Source organism: Elgaria multicarinata, chromosome 1, assembly GCF_023053635.1.
Source record: "Elgaria multicarinata webbii isolate HBS135686 ecotype San Diego chromosome 1, rElgMul1.1.pri, whole genome shotgun sequence".
Classification (NCBI taxonomy): Eukaryota; Metazoa; Chordata; class Lepidosauria; order Squamata; family Anguidae; genus Elgaria; species Elgaria multicarinata.
In genome coordinates, this window is record NC_086171.1 from 157,366,145 (window position 1) to 157,389,103 (window position 22,959).

At 41.7% G+C, this 22,959-nt stretch overlaps 1 protein-coding gene across 1 annotated transcript; it reads right to left on the minus strand.

The window, feature by feature from the left end:
* Nucleotides 1–9,045: 9,045 nt before the first annotated feature.
* PROK1 (prokineticin 1) lies at nucleotides 9,046–22,959 on the minus strand. Its single transcript, XM_063118724.1, has 3 exons — nucleotides 22,866–22,959; nucleotides 10,718–10,843; nucleotides 9,046–9,165 (listed from the first exon to the last, which is right to left on the minus strand). Exons 1-3 carry the CDS (start codon nucleotides 22,935–22,937, stop codon nucleotides 9,046–9,048), a joined length of 318 nt encoding a protein of 105 aa, XP_062974794.1. The 5' UTR covers nucleotides 22,938–22,959.

Sequence of the window (22,959 nt, forward strand, 5' to 3'; positions counted from 1 at the left end):
TTCACTCAAACAAGTAACTTGGGGAATGATCATTAGTGCAAAAAATCGCTACGCTAGCCAAAAGAGTTCTACTTTTGCCAAACTTTGTGTCATCAAACATATCATGATTAACAACTTGTGGAGAGAATATCTATCAATCTATCTCTCCTCTATCTAATCTATGCACACACAAATCCATCTATCTATACCAATAGATAAATAATAGATAGATTTTAATAGTTTTATATTATGTTTTATATTGCATTTTACGGTTTTTATCTTTTGTAAACTGCCCAGAGACCTTTGGCTATTGGGTGGTGTAGAAATGAGGAGGAGGAGGAGGAGGAGGAGGAGGAGGCAGCGGCAGCACTGTACTATAAGTTCATGCACTGAACATTTTGTGATGCGACTTGCCTAGCTGTATAATTCTTAAGCAGGAAGACATCCCGTAGTGAGGAAGGAGAGGGTTTTCACTAACAGGCAAAGATACAATGAGACCAGGGGGGATCTACACTACTGCTTTAAAGCGCTTTAAAGCGCTTTATAACAGTTTTGACAACTGTTTGGGCCCAGGACACACTGCATATACAGGTTTCAAAACGTTTTCAAAGTGCTTTAAAGCGCTTTAAAAGCAGTAGTGTAGATCCCCCCCCTGGAAGATGGGAGTTGGATTGGGAAGGATCTTTCATTGAAACAGGATACAGATTCTTATGTGTACCATCAACACATGTGGAGGGCACATCTTTAAATTTCCCCTCTGTTTTGCCCGATGCAATGTGAACAGTGCAAAGCCTCTACTGCACACATAGGTGATTTCTGGAAAGGGCCAACCCAAGGCTTTCTTCTGCCCAGGGCAAATTTAAATAATGACTCCCTTCCTTGTATTTCATTATATACTGAGCACCATAACATATTAAATGATCAAGCATTGTCCAAGATACTTCTTTATTTTCATTTTTAATGTCTGTCTCATCTTTACTTCTACCCCTTTACAACTTTACCTGTGCCTTGGGATGGCACAAAGAAGAAATCGAAAAGGTCTCAACCATTTGTATATGTCCCCAGAATTTAGGGAATATCTATAATATTGTCAATATTGTAAACCGCCCAGAGAGCTTCAGCTATGGAGCGGTATATAAACGTAATAAATAAATATAAGGGCTTGCTAAACTAGTAAACTGTCTCTGTGCACTTCCTCTCAAAGTGCTGGCAGTAATTCCATCTCCATCTCCAAAACACTACTATTCTCTCAGGCATTTTAGGATCTTGTGTTGCTAAACACTGGGTTGGTAGAAAATGCTTCCAGTCTGCTGTTTTATGGTTTGAATTGTTTTGTATATTTAGATTATTTATTTATTTATTTATTTCATTTTATTTCTATACTGCCGAATAGCCAAAGCTCTGTGGGCTGTTCACAAAAATTAAAACCACAAAGTACAGCACAAAAGATGGACGTTTAAAACCACAACATAACAGTACAACCAGAATAAAACCTAGCAGCAATGCAGGGATTTAAATGACAGATTTAAAACAGCAGAGCTAAAAGACTCGGGGGCTGTCTAAAGGGCCTATTGACCCCATTGTGGCTGCACAGTGCTGCTGCGTTGTTTATAGGATGCAGCCGCCACCTTGCAGCTACATTGGGCACTTTTTCATGATGCTGTTTTACTGTGAATTTCTCAATTGCCCTGATGTCACCACTTGCCCCAATGTTGTTTCTTCTGTCTGTCTGTCACTGGTGGCTTCACTTTGGATTGGAAAAGTGGCTGTAGGTGGGGGCAGTTCCCAGTGCAGGGTAGGTGTAGGAATGCCGGGCAGGTGGTGGCTGGACAAGCCAAGTAATGGCTGCCACGGCCATATTACAGTGGGGAACGTCTGACACATCAATTTAATGAATTGTAGCAGTGCACAGAGTTCCCCAAGTTTTAGTGGCTTTTGGTCTGCTATCCATTTCCACCATCTGACTACGGAGCTGCACGTTTTCCTCTCCAATAGTCCTGCCATTTAAACATATCGATACCGCTTCGCAACAGCAAAGCTGTGAGGTTGTGGGGAATCAGGATGCCAAGCTGTGGCATATAGACACGGCCTAGGAGCTAAAATGCCTGAGAATATGAAAAGGTCTTCACCTGGTGTTGAAAGAAGTACAATGTAGGCGCCAGTAGAACCTTTCTAAGAGGCTCATTGCACAGCCAGCATGCCATAGCAGAGCAGGCCCTCTTCCTGGTAGCCACCTGCCTCACTCCTTTGGCAGGGGCTCATGGAGAAGGACCCCTGAAAATAATCTTACTGCCTGGGCAGGTAGATATGGAAGGAGGCAATTGTTCAGATAACCTGGCCCCAAGCCATTTAAGGCTTTGAATTTTAATACCAGCACTTTGAATCGGGCCCAGACTGTACTATGTACTTATTGTTATTGTTACTATAGCTATTGTTATTGGGTTGGATCCAGACTCAATCATGGTTAGAGTAGTCTCATTGATTTCAGTGGGTCTACTTGAAACATGCTTTTTATATTGTATTTTGTAATTGTGTTTTTAAACTGTTGGTTGTTTTATTATGCTTTTCATGGTTTTAATTTTTGTGCACTGCCCAGAGAGCTTTGGCTATTGGGTGGTATAAAAATGAAATAAATAAATAAATAATAAGTGAATTCTGGATACACCTGTTGTATTTTAAATTTCACTGTCAACCACCCTGGGATGAGAATTTGTAAAGTGTGGTATCTAAAGGATTTAAATTAATCTGCAGAATTGGTCAGATAAAGTATCCCAAGCCAGAGTCCTAAGGGAGGTGTCTGATTTGGCTCTATGGCCATGTGGGCTGGGAATTATGAGATTTGAAGTCCAACACATCTGGAGGGACTCAGGCTGGGGAAGGCTGCTCTATGGTTTGGCTAGTCCTCTTGCTAGATAAGGGTAAACATCTATCAAATAATTATCTCTTTATAGCCAGATTTCTCTTTCCATGGCCTAGGTTATTATTTATTCATAGTTCACTTATTCATAGTAGTTACTCCCACAGAGTTCAATAAGACTTCATCCTTGGTAAGTGTGCATTGGTTTGCAGCCTTAAATTTTCATTGCAAAGACTATGAATTGAGGGGAAATGGAAAATCAAATGGAAAAAAACAGCCAATGTTCTACATGCCCTTGGTGTGTATCTCTAAGCTCTGTGTGTCCAGAGCAAATGTACCACTCTTATCTGCATGTACCACTCTTATCTGTATCTTTTGAGCACAATTGCTGAGGAATGTTGAGGTCTTATTAAAATGAATATATACATGAATAATATTGGCCTTCAATAGAAATGTGATAAAATTCTCAAAATGGTATCAGCTCATTAAACACTTATGCGAATATAAATTAGGATAAGTGTGAAACAGCTGTTTCTCGTGTTTTCTATTTGAATGTACTGCAAAGGGCTTCTTCACAGCATCCTGAATTCTGCCCCCCATTTGTGCTCTGCTTCCAAGGTTTTCGGTGTGAAAGTTAATGCTTGATTACCAGAGCATTCAGGTTTGTGTCTCTCATCACAGACATTGTCCCTCTATTACTCCTCCACTATCTGAGATTTTCTATTGTTTGCTGAGATTAACATAAAAGTTTCTACCTATTCACCCATCCAGTCCCAACAATAATAATCTCATTTGGTTTTTCTTTGTTGGTTAGTTTGTGATTTTTCCTGACATTGCAGAGTTCCAGTTATTTGTGTATACCATGGCTGGCTGAAGATGCTGGGAGTTGTAGTCCAACACATCTGGAATGAACTACTAGGGTGAAGACTGGACTAAACATTAACCCAAAGTTTGACTACTTGTTACATTTGCAACCAAGTTGCAGGACATCGGAATTTTCCAAGGATCCAACCACTTTTCTTTCTCTGGACATTCTAGAGATATAATTTTAGACAAGAAAATTTACTTTCATTAAAATTTGCCCCATAAAGTTGCAGAACATGATGATTATGAGTTACCACCTTTAAAGATGTGATGGGGAGAGCAATCCTAACCCCAGATCTGGGCCTCCTAAACTAACCTGATGCCTCAGGTGTGGTGGAATATGCTATCCCATTGCCAGTGCTGAAGTAAGATTCAAGTGCCAATCCAGTCAGCTTCTGCACATGGAATGGGGAGGGGCGCCATCTTGTCTTTTGCTTTAAGCAGCAAAATATCCTGGGCCAAAACTGCCACAGATCTACTAGCTGGCAAGGGTCAGGATAAGACAGACAAGCCCCTCTGCTGGTAGAGAAGCTCACATTCACCTCAGAGGCCACAATTACATCTGTGGAAAACTCCACAGGCATACATCTCTGTTGGTGGCAATTCCTGAAAAAAATCATTCTGAGGGAGATGTGGGCCGGAAGTGGCTTTGGATCCTGAAGGACAGCAGGATTGGGCCCCTCTGCTACACTAGCCTGGAATGGTGTAGCTCATTCCCACCCGCTCCAGTTCCAAGGAGCAGTCTTCTCAGTTGTGGTGCCCTCTTTATGGAACGACCTCTCCAAGGAGCTTTGCCTTTCACAAACACTGTTATCTTTTCAGCACCAAGCAAAGACATTTCTCTTCTCCCAGGCATTAGGGTCAGGCCCACATGATACGTTAAATATGTAACATGCACCTGCCTCTCTCTTTCCTATTTACTCTACAGTAAGCATGTCGGCCTCTAATCCAGATTGGGGCCATAAGATGCAATTTTTATGTAGGGAAATTGTAAAGCTCCCTCCCCACCACTTGTTTTCTGAAACTCGCCTCCCACAAAGGGACTAAAGGAGGGGAGCCTCCATTGGCATGAATGGCACCTTTTTTCTTCTTTTTAAGCCTTGCTTTAAAAAAAAAAGTTAAATAAAACAAGTGGCTGGTGTCAGGGAAGGATAAACCTCTCCAATCTGTGTGTGACAGTCTCAGTATGGATTGGGGCCACACACACTTACTTTAGAGTAACTAAAAGAGAGAGGGTCAGCTGCATGCAATGCGTGTAGCCTACTGTGTACTCTGACCCTTCGGTTTTTAGATTTTTATTGTTGTATTTGTAGTTATAATCTGTTCTTAACATATTTTATTGTATGGGACATCCTGAAAACATTTTGCTATGGGGAAACATATAAATACCACCCTACCCTGTGCCTGTTTGCCTTCTCTTCCCCTCCTTATTGTTTTACTATGATTTTATTAGATTGTAAGCCTATGCGGCAGAGTCTTGCTATTTACTGTTTTACTCTGTACAGCACCATGTACATTGATGGTGCTATATAAATAAATAATAATAATAATAATAATAATAAAGCTACACACACACACATCCTTTCCTGCCTCAGGCAGCTGATATTGGGTGTCATGAAAGGGCAGAAAGTTGTTCATTATTTAAGTTTGAAAACTGATGCGTGTTTGGATAGAAAAGAAATTCTATAATTCCCAGGATTCCCCAGTCAGCATGGCTGGTTGGAAGTTGTAGGACTTTTTTCTGTCTAAACATGCATAGAGTTATGCCCTAAATTATTGTGATTGTATTTTTGTTGCCATTTTGTGTGGAGAGGCATTTGTGGCATTTTCCGTCTCAGGTGCCAAAATAACTTGACTGGACTTGAATATATAGAACTTGACTTGGGTGAGAGAGGGAGTGTCAATTGCCGCTTCCCCTCAAAATCTCTTGCACTGGCCTCAATATTCAGCCTTCTTTGGCTTTGCCGTAGCAATACATGACTGTCGTCATAAAAACACAGCTAAGGGCCACTTGACATGTGCAAAACTTGCCGTTATACAAAAGGGCATTTAAATTTAATACTGATGGACTTTCATGAGCCAAATCACATTTGTTGCAAACTTTATCTTAGTGAATAAACAAAGAATCAAACAAGACCTTTCTTGTGTTGTAGGTCACCTTTCCTATCAGCATCATTATGGGAATATTATGTGGCAAGTACTCATTCATTTAAGGCACAATCCTATGCATGTTTATACCAAAAAAGCCTACAACTTCCAAAATGCCCAAGCTTGGTGTTTTAAATTTGCAAAATGCTCACATTCAACCATCCTGCAAGGAACGTCAAAGTTGTTCTCATTTTGCAGATGAGGATCTGAGAATGAGTAATAGGGACTTATCCAAGCCTGCCAGAGAGGGTGTCTTGATGATGATGCTTTGCTGCTCATTCCCTCAAAAACCCGCAGCATCGCAGCTGTGGGGTGGGAGCAGCAAATCTTGACGGTAGGAGGGTGCGTGGGTTTTCCGGCAGAAAATGCCGCAGTGCGAGTGGCCATTCAGCTCGTCACCCGCCTCCTGCCCTCTGTCCTGCCTTCCCACACTTCCCACAACCAACCTATGGCCTTGATCCACCCCTGGAATGCTCCCAGCCTCAAACCAAAGCAAGGTCACTACCGACAGATGGAGCAAAGAAGGGGGTGACTGCGGAGCAAAGGAAAAAGTCACGTAAATCAGCAACTTTAAAATGCGTAGTTTCAGGGCGAAAGCCAGTGGTGGCTGCGAGTTGGTGGCTGTGTCATATAATCAATGCAGCACCAACTTGAAGCCACCGCAAGCTAAACAGGGCATATAGACAAGTGCAGAGGGATGTACAACAGTCAGTCAGACCACAAGACAGGCAGGACCGCTTTCCTGCTTCTCGTACTTCTTCAAAAGACAAGGTCTCAGACCCAATCATTGTTGCAGTTTGCATGCTGGCAGGAATTATGTTGGAATGATATCAGTCCAGGTTTGGCATTTTGCTTTCTCCTAACATTGAAGCAGCAACAGAAGATGCAGGCCGGCCAGCCAGTTGATGATGCTGTGGTGACAGCAATTGGGCAGCTTGTGATCTGTCACCATTATCCCTGGGTAGTTTGTGGAACTTGCTTTTGTACTAGGCTTCACACTGGTGTTCTTTGCTGCTTCCTTCCCATGAAAATGGCCTTCTAATGTCATGGTGTGTGACTGGGGTCCTTGCTGTAGCTCCTAACTATAGTGATGCCCATTTACCTCACACTCTGAGCAACATAAACCCAGAATTTTAGTTGTCTGATACATGTGGAGCCCCTTTTCATCTCCCCCACCCTCTCTCTCTCTCTCTCTCTCTCACACACACACACACACACACACACACACACACACGAGTTTCAAGATCCTTCAAACCAGGAATAGACCTATACAGCTATTTCCTACTTCGCTAGGAGCATCTCCACACCAGCTATATATGGCACATTCACGATTGGCCACTCATAGAAGTTTGCGGGTTCTGTTGCCCTCATTGAGGGTGTTCATACAGCATGTGAGTTCTTTTGAAGCCTGGGTTGTTTGTTGAAGCGTCGGTAATTGTATTGTCTGAATGCAGCCAGGGTGGCTTGTTAACCATGCAATCTGGCTTATTTTCTTGAACAAGCCACCTTGAAAATCCATGGCTTGTCGTGGGTTGTTCCAAGTGGTTTCTCAGTCACCATTGATTATTATAGGATGCAATTATCTTGCCAGAACTATTGCTGCAGACATCTTCTAAGGAAGGCCTTTGAAAAGATTCAGGCCAAAATGCATCAGTAAAACCACCTATAAACGTTTTTAATGGTGTTTTCCGTCTTATTCCGCCACATGACGCTTGGCTTTTATCGTTTTATCACTTACCCTTCTTGTCATATTATTTTGTGATGTTATTCTTATAAGTCATAGTATGATAAGTTATGTGCCCAATTGTATTATTTCTAAGCATTCTTTCTTTTCCTTTTCTTTTTTTAAAGCCAATCAGCTTCCTAGAGACGTGTCCCTTTTCTTTCCGCGCGCCCAACGTTGCAGCCGTTTTTTCAGTCTTGCCTCATGTTCCTCTTTGCAGCCACAACCTCCCTCCCTCCTTTCATGTATGTGAATTGTTCTATATGTGTTTACTTAGAAGTAAGACTCTCTCTGTTCAATGGGCTTTCCTCAAAGGTAAGCCAGCATGTGATGTTAGCAGTTGAAATCAATGGGATTTACTTTTGAGTAAGGGAACCAGCACACCTGTAGTTCATGGACTTGAAGATGCAAGCAAGCAGGAAGGGGGACTCCAGGCAGGGTTAGTGGATTTACTTTACTCAAAAGCAAATCCCATTGATTTCAACTGCTAACATCACATGCTGCCCCTTGGTCTGTGCTTAGGAAAAGGGCACAGAAAGAGGGGAAATCTTTCCAGCCCGCCTTCTCTCCGTTTCTCTCCCCTCCAAACACAGACCAAGGAGCAGCAGTTCACGTTAGCAGTTGAAATCAATGGGATTTACTTTTGAGTAAAGTAAATCCCCTAACCCTGCCTGGAAGCTCCCTCCCTCCATGGCTCTAGCTTAGGAAAAGCTCCCAGGTGTGGAAAGAAGGGAAATCTTTCCACCACCACCACCCTTCCCTGTTTCTCTCAGAGGAGGGACAATGGAAGAAAAGAGGAAGTGGGAGGAACAATACATTGTGTGGCCCAGTTCAGTGGATATCTACGGAAAACACAATGGTAAGAAACGTATTAATAAATACATGTGCCCGGGGATGTATAAAATCATAATAAAATAATACGTTTAATGACTCAAAAAACGACGTTCCATACATCTGTGTAGATCCGCTCCTGGATTCTCCCTTTTTTTTTTTTTTACCCGAGTTGTTAACAAGCCACACTGCAAGATTAACAAGCCATCCTGGCTGCATTTAGACAACATGATAACACACTCTGTGGAAAACTTGCTGGATTCAGACAACATAATAGCTCAAACTAAGCATGGTGTGTGAAGAGCCCCATTGAAGGCTAGCAGTTTTTAATACATTTGGATAGAAGTACTAGTGACAGCCACCTGATTTATATTCAATTTTTTTAAAAAAATGTATCAAGAAGACTTCAACAAATGCAAAAATATACCCAGTTCACACTGACAGTCACTCCCCAAATTTATTTTAATAGTTAATAATCAATTTGTATTTGCAGGTCTGGAATCCACCCTCATTGGTTTGTAAGCACAATTCTTGTAAGTTGATGAATCACTGAGTGGACAATTAATTGGATGTTGAAATTGGAATAAGGTGTTTAACGTGCGCTGTAATAATTTGTGGCCAGGAAGGACCATGAAGCTCTTCTCTAGAAGTCCATGTTCTTGAAGTCTATCGAACATCGGTATCGACCATCATTGAATTTGGAACATATTAAGTTTGGCAAACATGGACAGGTGTGATGCTGCCGTTTTCCAAAGAAAGGGACCTTTAAGAGAACAGAAAACATACAGAACATTATTAATATGCAAAATCCACAGTTGGGCAACCTAGGGTGACCATATGAAAAGGAGGACAGGGCTCCTGTATCTTTAACAGTTGCAAAGAAAAGGAAATTTCAGCAGGTGTCATTTGTATATATGGAGACCCTGGTGAAATTCCCTCTTCATCACAACAGTTGAAGCTGCAGGAGCTATACTAGAGTGACCAGATACAAAAGAGGTCAGGGCACCTGCAGCTTTAACTGTTGTGATGAAGAGGGATCATGTGGTCACCCTAGGCAACACCCTTTATCAGAAACAACAAAAATTCAACAAAATTTCACAAGCTTTGGAGTTCTCCAGAACACCTTCTTCAGGTGAGGTGGTACAAAAAAACCGAGGCTCGGAATATGCTCTCGCAACCAAGGTAATCTGCTGGGTGAAGAAACAAGCATGGAAAATGTAGCAATATGAAAGAAGTACTGGCTTCGGCATCTGTGGATTCTTGCAAGCAGAAGCAATAGGAATGAATCTGCCTGCAACTTCATCTCACCCCCATTAACATCTTATAACATATTTTGATCCCTCCTGATAACTAGAATAATAGAGGATAATTTCCACGTTATAATATTGGAACTGGAATCCTACATGGTGCATGATGGGTCAGAAAGCCATAAATATAATGTGTTTGGCATCGTGAAACATTGCTATATAATCTCACTGTAGATATGTCAACTGGAGATCCTGTGATCACAGAAGGCTTGATTAACAACAGCGCTATCGGACATGGAGACTGTACAAAATGCTCACCACTCACAATCAGAGAATTTATTCAAATGGATCATGTCCAGAAGAAATATTTTCAAATACTTACATTTCTCACCCCGAGAAAAAAGCTCTTACAATTTTAGGTGAAGTCTATTTTGTATTTGGATGGAAGCTATAAGAGAATTTTGGTAGAACTCTGGCTTTGCATATGTGGCCAAAGTCCAAATGAAAATATAATTCATAGAATCATAGAAAAGTAGAGTTGGAAGGGGCCTACAAGGCCATCGAGTCCACCCCCTGCTCAATGCAAGAATCCACCTTAAAGCATACCTGACAGATGGTTGTCCATCTGCCTCTTGAAGTGTGGGAGAGCCCACGACCTCCCTAGGTAATTGGTTCCATTGTCATATGTCATACTGCTCTAACAGTCAGGAAGTTTTTCCTGATGTCTAGCCAGCTTCCTGTAACTTGAGCCCATTATTCCATGTCCTGCACTCTGGGAGGATTCGTTACATCTTATACCTGCACCTGCATGTCAGCCTATATACTACTTTTGTGGGGTTCATGGACTCTGCTAAGATTTGCTAACTGCCACCTGACAAGGAGAAATCTGTCACCTATTAGAATCGTGTTATTTGCCACAGCAGCTGAAGTTGAAAGCTTCCACATTTTCTGTGATCTTTGGGTGGGCCTAAGAGGTATTAATCTAATATGTTTTTAAAATGTGCATCATTTTAAGGAAGCTGCTACTGATTAGTGGGCTGCAAAGGAGTTGAGCTCACGTGCCAATACCTTATGACTGATGGGGTGGCATTCGTCTCCCTCTTGCCCCAGTGGAGTGCACATCCGGAGCCCACGGAGCCACAAGCTGATGGCGCAGCATGTCCCCGCTCCACACTGGAGATCCCTTTCGCAGGCCTGGGAAGAAAAAGCACCACAATGGTATGGAATAGAGGAGGAGGAGGAGGAGGAGGAGGAGGAAAATGCGGTTCCTGGTAACTAATTGACATTGGTGGGATGCATAAGTGTACTGGGAAAATTTAAAGCGGCACACCTCTGGTGAAGAGCTTTACAGGCTAGGAAGAAACCGATGATGACTAATAGCTTCATCCCAGTACCTGTTTCCCTCGAATTATCCCCTACAGTGTAACACTGTCATTGTTGTTGCTAGCTAAATCACACCCCGGGCGGCAGCGCTCCTAAGATCCTTTGCATACCAGGAAAAGGGTTAAGGGGGAGAAATGTAAATTTTTTTAAAAAAAAATCAACGGATTACCCAATCTGATTCAAATTTCATATGCTTAAAGCTCTCCTTAATATCTATTACTGTGCCAATTTTGATGTCTTTATCTTTAAAACTTACGCAGATGTAAGCATTTGTTTAAATGGTAGTTTAAACCTATCAAGTCCTCCTCCTGTGCCCCCAGTGGCCGCTCGGAAAACAACAAATGATTCGCTCTTAAAGGGGTATCAAAATAGGATGGGTCTTTTGGCTTTATAGCACAATTAAAGCAGGATGCATGGGAGTACTTCACAGTCAAAGCAGATTATAAACTGGAAAACTTCAGAGTCCTTTGCACGCAATTTGCAGTGATTTCACAGTATAACCCTGGTGTGATGAAGCTCTGAGAAACCTTGAGATAAGAGGTGGGAAAACAGACGTAGTAGGAAAATGTCTAAGATTATTGTGGCATTCATGATGAACAAACTTCTGTGTAATTAGTAATAATATTTAAAGAAGGCTGGAACTAGCTCTGAAGGCTCTTCTGGTAAAGTGCCCTCCAGAGCCCCCACCCCAAGAAGAGTGCCCCCCCAGCCAACAGGCTTACTGGTGGTGGTGGTAGTAGTAGTAGTAGTAGTAGTAGTAAGAAGCAGCAGCAGCAGAGCCACTGAGGGTTTGTGATGCATGCATGTGAGCTGCCCACTGCTTTGATGTTATCACAGCTTTCATTGTAACATTCAGGGAGGGGCCATGGCTCAGTGGCAGAGCACCTGCTTTGCATGCAGAAGGTCCCTGTTTCAATCCCCCTCATCTCCAAGTAGCACTGGAAAAACTCCTGCCTGAAACCGGAAGAACTGCTGCCAGTCGGTGTTGACAATACTGGACTAGATGGCCCCCTGGTCTGACTCAATATAAAGCAGCTTCCTATGGCCATAGCTAGAGGGGGCGATATCCCAGGATATCCTGTCATGTGAACTCACAGGGGATCCCGGGAGCAGGGAGGGATGATCCCTCCCTTGCCCCGGAATCTCACCCTCCATTTCTAGCCCGCTTTGTCTGTGGTCTTGGGCTGATTCCATGTGGGCAGGCGTCGCAGTTTGTCCCGGCTCCTTGCGAGTAACCACAAGGAGCCGGGAGCCAGGCATGGGCCTCAGGAGCTCTCTGCCCATCGGAGTTGGAGCGGGTTTTTTAAAGTTTTTTTTTTAAAGACTTACCTTCTGCACACGAGCGCTTGTGCACTCCTTCTTTAAAAACCAAATGCCAGCTGCAATGTCATGCATAGGGTGACCATATTTGGGAAACCAAAAAAGAGGACACCTAGTGTGCGTGTGGGGAAGCAGCTTTCTGAGTCCCGCAGAAAGTACGTTATTCCCCCGCCACCTTAAAGAACCCGATTGGAGTGGAGGAGGGGAAAGGATTTCATTCTGCACCACCACCATCCACTCCAATTGGGGCCTTTTCTATAATGTCCACGAATGACCCACTTTCCCCTTTAAGACCTCAATTGGAGCTCGGGGTGGGGGAATGATGTGCCTCAAGAAAGCATGTCATTCCCTCCTGCCATGCTAATGGCAGCCTTGAAGAGGAAGGTGTGTCATTCCAGGACATTATTGAAAATTATAGAAAATCCCCCCTGACACCATGGAAAGAACAAAAACCAGGACAAATCCGGGGAAATCCTGACAGTTGGTCACCCTAGTCATGCACCACGTGTAGACCAGTGCAAAGATCTTGCAATCAGAAAATCATGAGATCGTTGTGGTAAAAAACCCTGGTCTAGCTGAGGCCTATGTTTCTATTCCTATAGGACATTATTGGGGGGGAGATGATGGCTTCCCAATCACTTGCTGCCGCCGCCGCTGCTCCTCACTAAACCTGACCCTGCAGAGACAAGTGTTAGCAGTGGGGTGGACCAACCTAAGCCAGTCACTAATGATGTTGGGCACTGCGTGGTGCTATTGCAGCCCTGCATTTAGATAAATGCAACACCCAATGGCCTCTTCACTTGATTGGGAAACATGAAAGTAAGTGTGGCATAAAAACAGGAGCTCTGATCGTCTTGCGAATGCAGGCCACAATCCAGAAATCCACACAATTGTTAAGTATATGAAAAGAAATACTTGCTTAGTCATTAAAATTGTGTGTGTATGGCTATCTCAGGGTTAAACAGAAAAAGTCTATCTGTGGGCAATTACCTTGAGATAGAGGCTGTTCTGGGAACCTTGCCAAGATTCTAAGTTAGCCTCATCACAGCTGTATGTAATGTAGATAAGAATTGTGTAGATCTGTATATAGTTTCTCACTTGTGTAAAATGGAACTGATCACTGCTTACTGATCACTGCTCTATGATCACTGCTCTCTGTGCATGCCTCAGTGTGCTGATCTGAACTGATCTGAATTGAACTGCACAGAAGCCTGAAGGAAATAAACCAGCTCTGCTGTGTAAGACCTGCGTGATGTGTGTTTGTTTCTGAGCACAAACAGAGTTCCAGAGAGAGAAAAGTTCTGGCACAATAACCCAACAAAGGTTATGGGCCCAGTCTAGCCTAGACCAGCCTACGCCAGCCTAATCCAGGCAGAAGAACCAGAACTTGATGGGAATGGTGCAGTATCAGAACCAGGAGTCTGCTAAAACAGAAAACTGTTGATGAAGGAAGACATCAAGCTGAAGCCAGTGCTGCAAAGTGAGGAAAAATCTCAGTCGGCTGACTCTGAGGAGGACTCTGAGCAGGAGGACGGTGAGATACCAATTCCTAAAGCAGAGGGAATGGCAGGAGCTAATATGTCTGGTTTGCATCAATTGTTGGAAAAGCTGAATGACTCTAACTATGCATTATGGTCTTACAAAATGCAAATGTATCTGATTCAGGCTGAACTGTGGTATGTAGTCACAGAGGATCCACCAAATAGAGCAGATCCACAGAATGCTAAATGGTTTAAGGACGATGCAAAAGCAATGGCAGTTATTGCATTAGCTGTGGAAGACTCTCAAATTTCCTTCATTCAGTTTTTGAATACATCAAAAGAGTGCTGGAATGCACTACAAGCTGTATATCAAAGAGAAACAGCGGGCAGTAAAGTAATTCTAACCCGGAAACTGTATGGAATGAAGCTGAAACCAGGGGAGTCTATGTCAAACCATTTGAAAAGCATGAGAGAACTCTTCAATCAACTCAGGGCACGAGGGATGGAGTTTACAACTATACACCAAGTCTATGTGATTTTGTCAAGCCTTGATTCATCGTACGACGCGGTTGTCACCATGATGGAAAGTCAAGAGGAGAAAATTTTAACTCTTGAGTATGTAGCTGGAAAACTACTGGAAACCTATGAAAGAAGACAAGCTTCAAAACAACAGAGTTTTAAACATCCTGTGGCTGAATTTCAACAAAGCCATAAATCTTCTGACGTGGTGGCTGCATTAAAGGCAAGGAAATGCTTTAACTGTGGTTCCACAGGACACTTAAGGCGGGATTGCAACAACAAGAAGAAAAAGCTGTTGACAGCAAAGTGGAGAGAAGAAAACAACATGAATGAAGCTGAATCAACAAAGAAGTGTCTTCTAGCAAGAGTCAAAGAAACAATGAATCCTTGGTTTTTGGACTCTGGGGCTTCAATAAGTATGGCAAAAGACAAACTTTCATTTGTAACCTTGGAAACTTCTACTTCAAAGCAAAAGTGTGTTACCCTTGCAAATGGAACAAAAATCCAGATTTGTGGTGTGGGTAATGTATATTTTGATTGTCTGGGAGTTGAACTACAAAGTGTTTTATATGTACCAGAATTAGAAACAAACCTTCTAAGTGTGTTTCAGTTAACAGAAATGGGGTATGAGATTTGTTTTACTGAAGAAAATTGTACTATAAAACAGGGAAACAAGGTGTGTGTGCAGGGAATAATGAAAGATTCTTTGTATGTGATTAATACTTGTACAAAAAATGAAGTTGTAGCCAGCAAAGTCACAACAAAAACAATAGCCAATTGCAAACCACACCAAGAGTGTATCCATTTAATTCATAAAAGGTTTGGTCATGCTAACTATAAAATAATTTCTAAGATTCCAGAATTGTGTGAAGGGGTGAAAATCAAACCATGTTCTAACTATGTAGAATGTAATGTATGCAGTGAAACCAAGTGTCATAAGTCAAACATTCCAAAACATAGTGAGAGAACAACAAAAAGAATTTTTGAATTAATACATGCAGATCTTGCAGGTCCTTTTGAGACAAGTCAAGGAGGAAACAGATTTTTCTTGTCTATTGTTGATGATTACAGTAGATTTGGATTTGTGTATGTGTTAAAACGGAAGAGTGAAACTTTTGGAAAGTTTAAAGCCTTTGTTAAGTGGAGTAAAAATAGATTTAAAGAACCTATAGCTAATCTAAGAACGGACCGGGGAGGTGAATTTCTTAGCAACCAATTTAAAAAATTCCTCAGTGATGAAGGTATACAACATGACCTTACTGCTCCATATTCACCATTTCAAAATGGAGTTGCAGAAAGGAAAAACAGAACCTTGCAGAACATGTTAAGAGCTCTATTGAAAGAGTCAGGATTGTCTAACCTGTTCTGGGCAGAAGCTTTGTCCACCTCAAATTATTTGTTAAACAGGCTTTACCACTCTGTACATGAAAAAACTCCATATGAAATGTTTTACAAAAGAAAACCTAGAGTGTCACATATAAGGGTTTTTGGAAGTAAATGTTTTGCTCATATTCAGAAAGAAAACAGACCAGGAAAGCTAGCTCAAAGAGGTTTGGAATGTAAACTGTTGGGATATGATACACAAACAAAAGGCTATCGTTTGTGGTCTCCATATCACAAAAGTGTAATTGTGAGCAGAGATGTAGTTTTTCATGAACAAATGCAGGAAACAAAACAGTATGTAAGTTTGCCTGTAGAACAGAAAGCTGTAGAAACAGAAGAAATTCCTGAACAATCTCAGCAAGAGAGGGAGGGGGAAGAAACTGTGGAGGAGGAAACTATGCCTGTAACTATGCCAAGACGATTAGAAAGGGAACGCAAAGCTCCAATTCGTTATTCAGATGAATACCAAAGCAAACAGGTTTCTCATAGAGCTTTACTAATAGCCTATGAACCTACTTCATTTGAGGAAATTCAGGAAATGGAACCTACAGAAGCTCAGGGCTGGCATGAAGCAATGTCAGAGGAAATCAGAGCAATGGAAAAAAATGAAACGTGGAAGCTAGTACCTTTACCTGAAGGTCGTAAAGCCATTACCTGAAAATGGGTATTCAAAGTAAAACAAAATGAGAAAGGACAGGTGGAACGTATACAAGAAAACAAAATTGTGTAGCAACCTCTAGTGCAGAAGCAGAATATATCAGTTTATCTCTGGCTTGTAATGAGATTGAGTGGTATAAACAATTATTTGCTGATCTAAGGTTGGAAATTGAGACACCAGTAACCATATTTGAGGATAATCAGGCATGTATTAGTATGGCTACATCTGAAAAGTGTAAACCAAGAACTAAACATGTGGATGTTCGTTATTCTCATGTGAAAGATATAATTCAGAAGGGCTGGATTAAGCTTGAATATTGTCCATCTGAAATGATGTTGGCTGATTTATTCACAAAACCAGTATCAATGGTAAAACACAAAGAGATGCTTTTAAAGCTGGGTCTCAGATTGTAACACAATTTAAACAACATGCGCAAGAGGAGGACTGTTAAGTATATGAAAAGAAATACTTGCTTAGTCATTAAAATTGTGTGTGTATGGCTATCTCAGGGTTAAACAGAAAAAGTCTATCTGTGGGCAATTACCTTGAGATAGAGGCTGTTCTGGGAACCTTGCCAAGATTCTAAGTTAGCCTCATCACAGCTGTATGTAATGTAGATAAGAATTGTGTAGATCTGTATATAGTTTCTCACTTGTGTAAAATGGAACTGATCACTGCTTACTGATCACTGCTCTATGATCACTGCTCTCTGTGCATGCCTCAGTGTGCTGATCTGAACTGATCTGAATTGAACTGCACAGAAGCCTGAAGGAAATAAACCAGCTCTGCTGTGTAAGACCTGCGTGATGTGTGTTTGTTTCTGAGCACAAACAGAGTTCCAGAGAGAGAAAAGTTCTGGCACAATAACCCAACAACAATGACCCCTGCATCTTGCAGGGTTTCTCATTTTAAAAAGCCCAGCTAAGACCGCTGCTGCCTCCCTGTCTCACAGGCCACTTTGGGAAACCAACAGAAGCTTCTAGATAAGTCTGCAAAAGTCACACATGCCAATGCAGCCAAGCCTTTGGGCACAGCTGAAGCAGGTGTCATAATGCAACAGATCAAAGACCTTAGGACATGTTCAATATTTGAACAGGTGACATATACACACCACCTTCAAATGGTCACTCCTGATTTCTTCTTGTGATGATCTGGTGAATTGGGTATGCTGGCTAGTCTGTAAGGTGCAGGAGGTAAACATAATGGATCCTGCCTTTGAGCAATGAGTTAGCGGCTATGTCATAAGATCACATCTAACCATACATTTCTTTGATTATAAAATATTTTCCCCATTAGTGGTTTATGGCTGTAACACTAAAGTGGGGTTGATCCTTTAAAAATATCTGCTTCCACCGTCATTCAAAAATTTTCTGACTCACTTATGTGCCACAGCTGTGACAATTTAAATAGATAAAAGTCAGGGCACATAGTAATAATGCAATTGCCTGCATCTGTTAAAATTCAAATAGTTTAAAATTAAGTAAAGATGGGGGAAATAAGCATCAGTCTTATTCAAGGAAATGCTAAACAAATAAAAATCAAGTTCTGTTAAGCCTATTCATTAGTTGACATCATAATTATTTAGGGAACAGGAAGTAACCCATCAAGAATGAAATGATCAGCACCCCATTATTAGGATGTAAAATTTGTCAGTTTCATTCTTGTTTGATTTTATCTGTTTGTTTGAGGAGAGGACAGGGATGGGATTGTTGTTCAAAACTTGTGCTTGAATTTTGATTAATGCTCCCTCTGTTTTAAATCTCTATAAAATATCCAAATAATTTCTTTTTACAATTAGGAACAATTTTCTTTTGAACAGGAAATACTGTGTTTCTCAAAAGATTAATCTCAACAGGCTTCAACCTGTGTAGTGTTCACTTGAGAGAGAATCGAAGTATTATTGGCTTTTGTTTTAAATATATGTTGAACATTGTGAAACATTTTTAAAATATATGTTGTTTTTATTTTTAGTATAAAGGACTATTTACAAAGTAACACAAGACTCATGAACACACCCATGGAAAATTATAGCATAATGGATTATCAAAACATGATTTTGTTGCAATTCCAAAAGGAGGATCTGAATGGGACATAGTGATACGGGAAGCTGCCTGGTACTGACTAAAATCTGGAGTGGATTCACCGCCCCTCTGACATCGGAGCCACCAGCCTCCCCTGGGCCAACCAGCCCAGTATGTTGACAATGGCAGCTGCTCTCCAGAGTTTCAGAAAGGCTTTTTTCCAGCCCTGCCTGGAGATTGATTTCTCAATTGGTGGGGCCTGGATTTCGGATGTGATAGGCGCCCACTTTTTTTCTTTCCATGACAAATTAAAATTAGAGATGTGCTCTGCTTCTAATCTCCGCTTCAAATCGGACCGGCGAATTAGAAGCGGAACGGGGTGCTTCGCCTCCCCTTAAGGCAGAGGCGAAGAGGATTGGGGGGCCGGCAGAGCGTGGCGAAGAGGATTGAGGTGAAGGAGGATCTTTCGCCTCAATCCGGAGCTCCGCCGGAAAGGTAAGTGGGGTTTACCGGGCCCTGCCGCTGTCACCGTCGCCCATGCGGCGACAGCGGCAGGGCCCGGTAAACCCCCCTCTCCTCTCCCTTACCTGCCTCCGTCCACAGTCCGTCAGCTTCTTCAATTGAGCCCGCGGTTCAACCAGGAAGTCTGGGCCGCAAGTGCAGCCTAGACTTCCTGGTTGAACCGTGGGCTCAATTGAAGAAGCCGACGGACCGCGGACGGAGACAGGTAAGGCCCCCCTCCCCCTTGGTCCCTTATCAGGCTCTGCCGCCGTTGCCGCACGGGCGGCGACAGCGGCAGGGCCCGGTAACCCCCCCGCCCTCCTCTCCCGGCCTTACCTGGCGCCACTCCCCTCCACTGCGGAGCTCCGATTCGGAGCCAGAGCTCCGCCGCGAAGAGGAGCGGAGTATGGGCGGAGCGGCGCGGAGCAGAGCGGGCCGATCTGAAATTCTCAGATCGGCCCGCGGGGCGGAGCGGGGGGTCCGTGCACACCCCTAATTAAAATGTCCCTTTTTGTCCAGACATTTTTACATTTTATCTTTATTTTTTATTCTTTAAATTTAATTGATTTCTGTGTTTTGTTGGTTTGCTCTTTGGAGACTGTTTTGTCTCTTAATTTGTAATTGCATGGTTTTTTATATTGGGTTTATTTTTAAAATGTTGTATACATCACCCTAGGATAGATCCCTGGTAGGATAAAGGTAGTTTGGTAGATAACTAAAAAAATAAAATATAAACTCCAATTTTAAAATCTAGTTGAAGGGCAATTCATGAAGCTGTCAGTACTATTGAGCTAGAAGGCTTTTTGCCTGCTGTTCAGGAACACAGGGCTGCAACCCTAAACACACTTACTCATGGTAAGCCCCACTGAAGAGAGTGGGGCTTACCTCTGAGTAATGCATAGGATTGTATTGTCAATTATACTAACATTTCCAGTTTGGGCAGAGGAGGGGGAATCTTAATAATACCTTCTATTCTTAGAAAAAAAAAAAGAAACCAACCCAGCTAATTTTAAAATGAAGTAGAATACCATATGTTTTCCATTCTCTCTCGTCCTTCTTCAGATGGCAGGTGGACTATCACACGTTTGAATGTCCCACCACATTAAAAACTCATTATATTAGGCTCCAGATGCAAAAGAGGACAGGGTTCCTGCACATTTAATAATAAGTGGAAGAGGGAATTTCAGCAGATATAGATTGCATGACAAACTACATTCACTGAAATTCCCTCTTCCACACACTTATTAAAGGTGCAAGAGTCCTGTCCTCTTTTGCACCTGGCCACCCTATTACACATATGAAAACTGTACATCAGAGAGATCTTAGAGCCTTTCCCCTTGACATATTAAATCTTCACTGGTCATGTGTTTCTGACACCTATCATGGAAAGCTACCCTCTTTCTTTACCACGGAAATGTTAGCACTTCATCAAAACACCTACTTTCCAAGTCTGTATGGAAACAAATGGGTCCAGTCACAGTCGAGAAGGATACACTGGAAAGTAGTGTGTAAATAACCCCACCTCATCCCATTCTTTGTTTCAGCTTGCAGCCCATGCGATCATAACCTTTCAGTAGATCTTTGAACTGATAGCTGAAGACAGCCCTAGCCAAACTGGCCAAGACTACCCTTCTATAAGAAATGTTAGGAATCTTTTAATAACTGGCTCTGAAATACAGGTGTTATCAACCTAGATCCATTCAATGTGAAATTAAAGCATTTACTTAAGCCTTTCCTTCTGAAATTAATGGGACTTCAATGTGCTTATTTTTTGTTGGCTTGTGCCAGTTACTTTTTAAACACAAAACTCTGCTTTAAATTATGTCAGCATCAAATAGGATGACCAACATGCATGGTTGCTCCCCAGAAACATCACACTTTGTCTAGACCATCTCCCGCTTCCAGAATTTTTCAGAACATGCATCTTGTCTGGCAGAGAGGCATTACTTTAGTTTATTTGCATGTTTGCAGCCACCTATAAAGTGCCATAGTACACTGAAGTCAGGTATTGTCATAAAAACAAAGAGTTGTTTCTCACCCTGAACTGAGTGAAAACAGACACATGGAATTGACCTCTTCTTATGTGATCAGGGCCAGACCTACCATAGGGCAGAATGAAGCAACCCAGTTCTACAAACCTGGTAAAGGGCAATACCACAGTGTCAGCTAGATCCTATGTCTGCTGGCTCAAAAGTAACTCCTACTGGGGCTTGCTCCCAAGTAAGTATATAAAGGACTGCAGCTTCCCTGTGTAACCCTAAGCATGTCTACTCAGGAATCAGTCTCACTGAGTTCAACTGGATTTACTTCCAGTGCAAACTGTGTATTGCTATTAAGGCTTTGGAATGATTTCTTCAATTTCTGTATATAATGCATATATTTTAAACACTTGTGTCTTTAAGATGTTGTACTGAAAATAGCCTTCAAATTAAGGAGAGTATTGCACCAAGGAGATGATGTGTGCTGTGATCTGTGATCCAGGAATGTATCTGGGGCTACTTTTCTCATTTAAAAAGCTGCTGCTGCTGCTGATGATGATGATGATGATGATGATGAAACTTTTCAAATCACAGAACTAGCAATCTCCCAAGAATAACCACATCACATATTAATTAACATGATGGAGGGAGGGGGGGATAGAAAATCTTTTTAAAATATATCATCTGCACCTGCTCTGGAGTTATTTGTATAAACTGCTTTAAATAGGACAAGGCACAATAAGGTATTTTCAACAAATATGTAAGTTCATGTCTTCTGGTTTTATGTTGGATATCTTGTATTGGAAATAAGCTAATTTAGTAGAATTACTATCAAGGCCAATATTTCTATAAAGAAGGATATATTTAGGGGGGGGAAGAAGAGAAAAATTATGTATCATAGATAGGTAAGCCATTTTTACTATCTGCTGTTGGTGGTCAAACCCCCTTCCCCCAGTTTTCTTAAATAAAATTAAAAATAATTTGATGTCCTTTTAACTTGCATACTAAACTCTTGAAATTTTACATAAACTATTATCCTGGACCTTTCTACTCAGAAGTAAGTCCCATTGAGTTCATGGTATTTCCTTCTAGGTAAGGGTGTAAACAATTGCAACTTCTGGTCACATTTTGGTTTCCCTTCCCTGCCCCCCTCTGCATCCTTAAGCGTTAAAAACATCATCTGAAATAAATTAAACTGAGGTTTTGCACCCAGTTCCGTGACTTGGGATGTTGTGAAAAGTTTATGATAGTGAAGGTCAGCCTTTCCCTAATTGGCATCCTCCAGATGTGCATGCTGGGAATTATGGGAATTGCAGTTCAACACATCTGGAGGGCACCAGGTTGAGGAAGCTTGCTCAAGGTCTTAAAAACAATTCAAATAGTTGGTGTCGCTGCTGTTAAGTTTGTGTGTGTGTGTGTGTGCGCGCGTTGATAGTTTTACAGGGTAAGTGGTTTTTTCAAATCCTGAAGCTACAAACAATTTACACATTTCCTTAGTTAAGAAAGGTAACCATTCTGCTTCCATATTCAAAATGAAACTCCTGCCTTCATTCCTTATAGTTAATTTTCTTACGCCTTAACTCTAAAAATACATCAACATGCAAATCAGTTGGACCTTCAGAGCATTAGCTTTACCACTGGAGTGCTTAAATCTAAATATTCAAGTTCAGAGGTGGCCACTTGGGTCAGCTATCAATATAAGGAAATAGTTCTGTAATTGCTCCTGAAAGTATTGCAGTGATGGAAGTAAATGATTACGATTCTAGCTTTTAAAATGCACAGATCCAAATGTTGGACTTTTGCCAGTGAGACGTTTGCTCTGGGAATCAAGCTGTTTCTTTGCTTCTGCCCTATACTTGCCAAATCACAGTCCAACAACCGAAGCACAAATTGACAACACATTTTGGAGAGACATCTTCCACAATTACAATTAGACAAGCAAGGTTTTTTTTTAAAAAAAAAAAAACTTACCCCAGTGATCACTGCACACTTGTACAAGGTTATTAACAGAAAGAAAGACAAGATTTGTATAATTATTTTCATGGTGCTTGAAAAAACTATCAAA

Coding starts and splice junctions, on each gene's coding strand:
- PROK1 (XM_063118724.1), bottom strand. CDS start 22,937: ATGAAAATAATTATACAAATCTTGTCTTTCTTTCTGTTAATAACCTTG. Junction 10,844..22,865: donor AGTGTGCAGTGATCACTGGG/GTAAGTTTTTTT, acceptor TTTTCTTCCCAG/GCCTGCGAAAGGGATCTCCA. Junction 9,166..10,717: donor GCCACCCCATCAGTCATAAG/GTATTGGCACGT, acceptor GTTCTCTTAAAG/GTCCCTTTCTTTGGAAAACG.